The sequence below is a fragment of the Pistacia vera genome, unplaced genomic scaffold, assembly GCF_008641045.1.
Source record: "Pistacia vera cultivar Batoury unplaced genomic scaffold, PisVer_v2 Contig947, whole genome shotgun sequence".
Taxonomy (NCBI): Eukaryota; Viridiplantae; Streptophyta; class Magnoliopsida; order Sapindales; family Anacardiaceae; genus Pistacia; species Pistacia vera.
Genome location: NW_022196831.1, coordinates 319,041 through 326,955, shown reverse-complemented (window position 1 = coordinate 326,955; position 7,915 = coordinate 319,041). Strand labels below are relative to the sequence as shown.

The 7,915-nt window shown below is 39.5% G+C and overlaps 1 protein-coding gene across 1 annotated transcript; it reads left to right on the top strand.

The window, feature by feature from the left end:
* Window positions 1–6,676: 6,676 nt before the first annotated feature.
* Window positions 6,677–7,399, top strand: LOC116120791. The gene has a single exon (XM_031406760.1). It carries the CDS (start codon window positions 6,677–6,679, stop codon window positions 7,397–7,399), a length of 723 nt encoding a protein of 240 aa, XP_031262620.1.
* Window positions 7,400–7,915: the final 516 nt, after the last annotated feature.

The window sequence follows — 7,915 nt, the reverse complement described above, 5'->3', positions numbered from 1 at the left end:
TATCTCTGACTTCCTCCAGTAAAGTAGACTGAACCTCTAACCTGGTAATCCTTCCCAGAATCACTTTAATCTGTTCTTTGCACAATTCTTCTATCAACTCTTTCTGCTTAGTGAGCCGGGACAAATAGGCTTTTCGACTCAAGGCATCGGCTACTACATTGGCTTTCCTCGGTTGATACTTGATCTCACACTCATAATCCTTAACCAGCTCTAACCACCTTCTCTATCTCATATTCAGCTCTTTCTGAGTGAAGAAATACTTTAAACTCTTATGATCGGTGTAGATATTACTCTTGGCACCATAAAGGTAATGCCTCCAAATCTTTAATGCGAAGACCACGGCTGCCAACTCTAAATCATGCATAGGGTATCTTGTCTCATACTCTTTCAATTGCCGAGAGGCATATGCTATCACCCTACCTAACTGCATTAACACAGCACCAAGTCTTTGCAGTGAGGCATCTGTATAAATGTCGTAATCTACACCCTCATATGGTAGCACTAACACGAGAGCTGTCGTTAACCTCTTCTTCAACTCCTGGAAGCTCTCCTCACATGCTTTTGACCATACAAAAGGAGTTCTCTATTTGGTAAGAGCTGTCAACGGTCTAGCCAACTGGGCGAACCCTACTACAAATCGCCGGTAGTAACCTGCTAGGCCCAAGAAACTTCTGATCTCTTTTACTGTTTTCGACCTCTGCCATTCAAGGATTGCCTTCACTTTACTCGGATCCACTGAAATCCCTTCCTTAGACACAGTATGGCCCAAAAATATCACTTGATCAAGCCAAAACTCACACTTAGAAAATTTGGCATACAACTTCTTTTCCCTCAGCCGTTGCAACATTATTCTCAAATGTTCCTCATGCTCTTCTCTTAACTTAGAATAAATCAGGATATCGTCAATGAAAACCACTATAAACTGATCCAAATAATCGTGGAATATCCGGTTAATCAAATCCATACAAACTGTTGGGGCATTAGTCAAGCCAAACGGCATCACTACAAACTCATAATGCCCATACCTTGTATGGAAGGCAGTCTTAGCTACATCTTGCTCGGCCGCTCTTACCTGATGGTACCTTGACCTCAAATCAATTTTAGAGAACACTACGGTTCCTTTCAACTGATCAAACAAATCATCAATACGAGGTAGCGGGTACTTATTCTTCACTGTCACTTTATTCAATTCTCTATAATCAATACACGTCCGTAGTGACCCATCTTTCTTTTTCACAAACAAAATTGGAGCTCCCCAAGGAGAATGACTTGGTCGGATAAAGCCGTTATCCAGAAGCTCTTGGAGTTGCTTCTTTAATTCCTGAAGCTCTATTAGGGTCATTCGATAAGGGGCTTTAGATATTGGTGTTGTTCTCGGTACTAGTTCAATACTAAAGTCAACCTCCCTTTCTGGAGGCAAACCCGGTAACTCTTCCGGAAACACATCTAGAAAATCTCAAACTACTGGCACCCTCTGAATCTCTGGCTGTGAAACATCACCACTCTGCACTACATGGGTGATATATCCCGAACACCCCTTTCTCAACATCTTTCTAGCCTTCACACTGCTAATCAACATACTCAACTGATGGCCTTCTCCAAAACTAAACTTGTCTCTACTATCGAGATTGAATCTCGCTTTCTTTTTCCGACAATCAATTTCTACTCCATACCTCCCTAGGAAATCTATGCCCAATATCACATCAAAGTCAGGCATATCAAAAACTATTAGATCAACTGTTAACTCTCTACCCTGGATCACCACGGACTCTCCTGACAATATCTCTTGCGTTAAAACACTAACCCCATCGGGTAACTCTATCTTAATGGGTTGAGTCACTTTAGTAGGTTTCAAGCCTAACCTCTCTATCATCCCAAAAGATACAAAAGAATGAATGGCTCTTGAATCAATTAAGGCATATAAAGGAACAACATGAAATAATAACTGACCAGTAACGGCTGATGGACTAGCCTCTGCTTCACCCTATGCCACTGTAAACACTCTAGCATTGATAATATCTCTAGAACTCCGTGCTGGTGGTGGAAGAGGAGCTTTACAATCTCTCATCAAGTGCCCTAGTTATCGGCACCTATAACACACCCTCTGGTCCCTCAGACACTCTTCTGGGTGGTTCCTCCCACATTTAGGGCAAAGAGGAAACCCTTCCGTCCTAGGCTGCTTACTCCTCCAATCTCTTCTATCCTGCCTAGACTGAAACTTCTTTTTATTATTCTTCATTTCTTTGCTTTTTACACCCTCAAATTTCTCTCTCTGCGGGGCGAAGGATGGCTCACTTGGTCCTCCTGTCGAGGAACCTACCGGGGGAATTTTATTCTCAAATATTTCTGCCCTCATTGCTCACCTCAAGGCCTCACTATAAGTTCGAGGGGGATCTGAACTCGTCATTATATCCGGAGCTATCTCCGACTTCAACCCATGAACAAATTTGTCTCTCATCAATGCTAGGGTACTAACTATTCCGGGTGCAAATCTAGCAAGGGAGTTAAATTTCATTGAGTACTCCTTCACGGTACTAGACCCCTGCTGCAAACTGATAAATTCTTGGACCTTCTCCTGAACTCGGTCCTCTATCCTATATTCAGCCTCAAACTCTTGTATGAATTCTTCCCAAGTCATCACTGCCACATCATGGGTATCTTTTATTAATTCCCATCAAATTCGGGCATCACCCCGAAATAAGAAACTCGCATACCGGATCTTCTCCCGGTTTGTCATGGGAAACAAAGCTATGGTACGTTCTACAGATCTAAACCATTCTTCTGCTACTACCGGGTCTGTAGTACCCTTAAACTCGGAGGGTTGATGTTGATTGGGAAGACCATAAATCGGTTCAACTTTATTCTGTACTGGGGGAGGTACCGGTTGTTCTCTTTCTACATTAGTGGTTGGTGGTACTTGTACGGGGGTCCCAACTCTCCCTTGGCTTTCTGCCATAACTTGTTGTACAATTCCCCGAATTCTAGCTTCATCCAAGGGAGGGGGCGTAGCTTCTGGTGGGTTAGAAGGTTCTCCCTCATTCATCACACTTTTACCACACTTTTGGGAAATACGCCTCATCTACAAAACAACCACATTTAATCAATTCGAGAAACACTAATAGTAAGGAAAGAATTAACTCACACAGTCGATTATCAGAAGTCAAGGCAATGAGAATAGTACACTGTCAAATCCCAAAATCTCAGCTCTGATACCAAAAATGTAATAACTACTTCATACTAGGTTACTCATAGAAATACATAAAGTAAAATGCATTTATATTAGCAAAAGTAAATGGGCCCGAAATTTTCTTTTAATACATATAATCATTCTTTATACAAAGTAAGGTATCATTTGTAAAAGTTATCAAAAACAGTGGACAGTGTAGCTATTACTCCTCGCTTGCTGACGCCCATCCGACCGCGTCATCACCTAGATCCTGCAAACACAAAGATAAACAATGGGGTGAGCACAAAATAATGCTCAATAAGTAAATCCTCTACTCGTCTATCCCCGTAACTCTCGCTTAATTCTTTCCTTACACTCTTCTCATCTCATTTATTTTCTTTTCCTGTTTCTCTTTCACACAGCTCTCTTTTCTATTGACTTTCTGTTGTATGTCGCAGCCTCATCTTACCGGAGGTACGGCTGAGTGGAGATCGCAAAGCACCCACCCACTTTTCGTGACTTCTACTCATTCTGTTCCTTTCTTCTTTCTCATATTTTCTCATTCTTTCTCACTTGAATGTCACAGCCTCATCTTACCGGAGGCAAGGCCAGGTGGAGTTCACAAAGCACCAACCCACTCTTCGTGACTTTCGGGTGGAGTTCACAAAGCACCAACCCACTCTTCGTGACTTTCGGGTGGAGTTCACAAAGCACCAACCCATTCTTCATAACTTCCGAGTGGAGTTCACAAAGCACCAACCCATTCTTAGATTTTTCTCATTCTCTTTACTTTTAGAGTAGCTCATTCACAAAGTTCTCTATTCTTTCTCAAACTACTTCTTAATGCACAATTAATGCATAAGGATGGGTTATGCTTAAAGTTTCTTACTTAATGCACTTATGAAATGCACAAATGCAATATTGCATCAAGATAGTCATTCTGCATAGGTCACACTCAAGAAGACATAACTTGAGTTATACACATTGGATTGATACGGTTTTGGTCTCGTTTTAAATCTTAGAGACAGGGCTACAACTTTTATGTTTTGGTCTAAACCCATTTCAATCCGTAAGATGCCCAAAAATCAATCAGAAGGTCACAGCTGTGACAGGGCAGTTTGGTAACATGTTTTCACTTAGGCATTTCATCAAACATTAGTTGTGCATAAACAAACCCTAATTCAATTATCATTCTATTTATTTCTCAAACCATCCAAAATGAGAGAAAAACTCTCTTGTAGCATCACATACCTACATGGCAAACACACTCCCAAAAATTTTCTCCAATTCTTCCAATTTCAACCCATCATCAAATCATCACATATACTTCTCATATTCAAATATATCCAACAATAAGCATAATTCATCATACATCTCATCGCAATTTCTCAATAATCACAACATATGCATATTTAAAAGAAATCTCTACTCACTTGAATTCTTAAATTTTAGCTTGAGTTGGATTTTGAGTGGAATTTACTTACCTTGTGCTTGAGTAGTCTCTCCTAAGCTCTCTACTCTTGTTGGATTCCAATCTTCTCTTAACCCTAAGCATAAACTTCATAAGAACTCAACCTTTACACAAATAAATCATAGATAAAGAGCATGAATCCTTACCTTTTAATGCCTAGAATCAAAACCCTATGAAAAACCACTTAAAAGCCCTCAAAATCCTTGGAGGATTGAATGATAATTTGAGAGAAAATGGGGGAGGTGTGTGGCGGTGGAAAGAAGAAAATAAGGGTTTCAAACCCTTAACACTTCAGTTTATAACCACACTTTCCCATTATGCCCTTATTCTTTCTTAGAAATTCCATCGATGTCCTTTAGTCAATAACTATAATGCCCTCATTTTGAATGCATTCTTTATGAAATTCTAACTCTTTTCACTCCCCACAATTTCAACTAATTTTGAGTGAAAATACCATTTTACCCCTAATGAAAGTTTAAGGGATTTTCTTCACACTTCTCTCAAAATAACTTTAACAAAAATTCAACTAAGGGCTAACCAACCAATATTAACAATATATCAACCCAAATAAAAGCAAAACAATAAACATTCAAGCAATACACCATAACTTAGCTACGTACCTCAAGTGGGGCGTTACACATGACTTGTACTTTTATCATGGATGTGATAAGCCCATTAAGAGTGAACTAAAGTTCTATGTATGACCATACATCAAAGTCAATTTACTCTTTTATATCACATGGAAAATAATGGGCCAAGTGGGAGAATGTAAGTGGCCCATTAACTGCCACTTAGTTATGGACAGTTACAATCCACTTCCATTAGGAAGTGGATGTAACTTGAGGTAACCACCTCAGTAATCACTTGGGGTCTTGGGTGATGATTGTATAATTAGGGATTAGTTTCCCTAATTGTGAGTATGAGAAAAACACCTAGAAATCCTAAAGTGAATTGAGTCATTTGTGGAAGTGAACAACAATGACAAGAATTACATCAGGCCCCAACGGAGCTATGTAAATAATTATTCCGCATTTTATAGAATAATGATGAAAATGATTTGTACATTTAGTCTTTTGCATTAAGTTAAAAGTTGGTTAACAAATGTAAATTTCATGTTCTGATAATTTGGTGAGAAAATTTTATTATTGGAAATCATTTATTAAAAAGTCCTGGGAGAAGACGGGGTTCGTGTGCACAGTATGGTCCTACCAGGTTTTCCATTCAGTACAACTGGTTCTTTTCCCTTTTCGTTTTTTCGGAAGGTTTAGTTTGAATATTTTATGTTCCTTACCTCTGACCTAGAAATGATGTTGAGTGCAGGTTTACTCTGTCAAACATGATATCACAGATGTTCAGTCCCTCATGCCAGGCGCAAGAAGAGATTAATAAAAAAGATATCCAAGTTACTGCTTTGAGGAAGCAATTGGGTGAGATTTCAATAATAATATTGAATTATTGCCCTAGGTCCATTTCTACACTTCTGATTTTGAACAACTTGGCATGGGTAACAAATTGAGATTGTGGCAAATGCTCAAATGTTTTATTATTCATCGAATATTTTCTTAAATATATGGTTTCTTTACAGCTATGATAGAGGACCCAATCTATGAAGAATTCTGGCAAAGGGATGTGGAAGAATCAGTTCGATAGGGAAATGCAAAGCCATTTGTCAACTTTTGTGTTAAAATTTGCTTAGGTAAATCCAGCTGAATTTGAGGCTTTGTGTCTCCTAATTGTAACATAGTTGTTAGATTTGCATGGATTGCCTTGCATTATGTAAAAAGCTTACTGGATAGTGGTTGTAACAGTAAGCCAAAGATATGTTATATTATGTAGTTGTTGGCTAATGAAAATGTAGATTAAACTCTCTTTAGTTTTCTCTCTTTCTTTGATAATTCGGCATTGCTAAAACACTAACATGGTGTCAGAGCTAGATTACCACACCTCCGTCTAAGAAACTCTAAAACCAACCTTCGAATCACCACCGAACTCTAGCCTTCTTGAAGAACAACTGTGTCCCAAATTGCAATCTGTTTTCCATGGCAACTCAGTTAGCTTCTCTTTCACCGCTAGTGTTCAATGGTGACCAATACCATATTTGGGCTGTTAGAATGAAGGCCTATCTAAGAGGGCAAGGACTTTGGCAGTATGTGGAGGAAGAGAAACAACCACCACAGCTTGGTCCAAACCCCACTCTAAATCAGATGAGGATGTATGAAGAAAAGATGTCAAAAGCTCCAAAGGCCCTATCTCATATACACTTTGCTGTAACAAACCTTGTGTTTATAAGGATAATGGCGTGTGAAACAGGAAAAGAAGCATGGGATAGGCTGAGGGAGGAGTTCATAGGAAGTGATACAACAAGGAATATGCAAGTGATGAACTTGCGGAGAGAGTTTAAGATGTTGAGGATACAGGAGATGGAGAAAGTAAAAGAGTATGTGGATAGGCTTATGAGTGTGGTGAATAAGATCAGATTATTGGGAGTTGTGATGAGTGATAAGATGATTGTTGAAAAGGTGCTAGTTAGCTTACTCGAAAGGTTTGAATCCAAGATATCTTCCCTAGAAGATTCAAAGGATTTGTCACAAATCAGCCTTACCGAATTGGTCCATGCACTGCATGCTCAAGAACAAAGAAGGTTAATGAGGCAAGAGGACACTAATGAAGGTTCTATGATGGCTGCTCAAAAGGGGAAGAATATACAGGGAAATAACAGAAAGTATGCCGAAGACAAGAGAGGAAAAGAGCAAAACCAGTAGGCAGTGGGGAAAACCAAGTGGAGCAAGGAGTTATCCACCATGTTCTCACTGCAAAAGGAAGGGACATTTAGAGAACAGGTGCTGGTTTAGGCTTGGGATCCAGTGTAGAGGGTGCAAACTGTTTGGGCACATTGAAAAAGTGTGCAAAAACAAAGGTGCACAACCATCACAGCAAGCTCAATTTGCAGAGGATCAACAGTAGGTCAGTGAGTTTGAGCAACTGTTTGTAGCTTCATGCTACTCAACTCAGACTAGCAGTGATGTGTGGCTGATAGATAGTGGTTGTACCAACCACATGGCAGCCAATTTGGAGAATTTTATCAGATTGGACAGAACCTATAGCTCCAGAGTCAAGATCGAAAATGGTGATTATGTGGAAGCTAAAGGAATTGGAGATGTTGCAGTCCTAACACAAACATGTACTAAGGTTATTTCAAGTGTCTTATTTGTACCTGAAATTACACAAAATCTATTGAGTGTAGGACAAATGCTAGAGAAGAATTACACTTTACATTT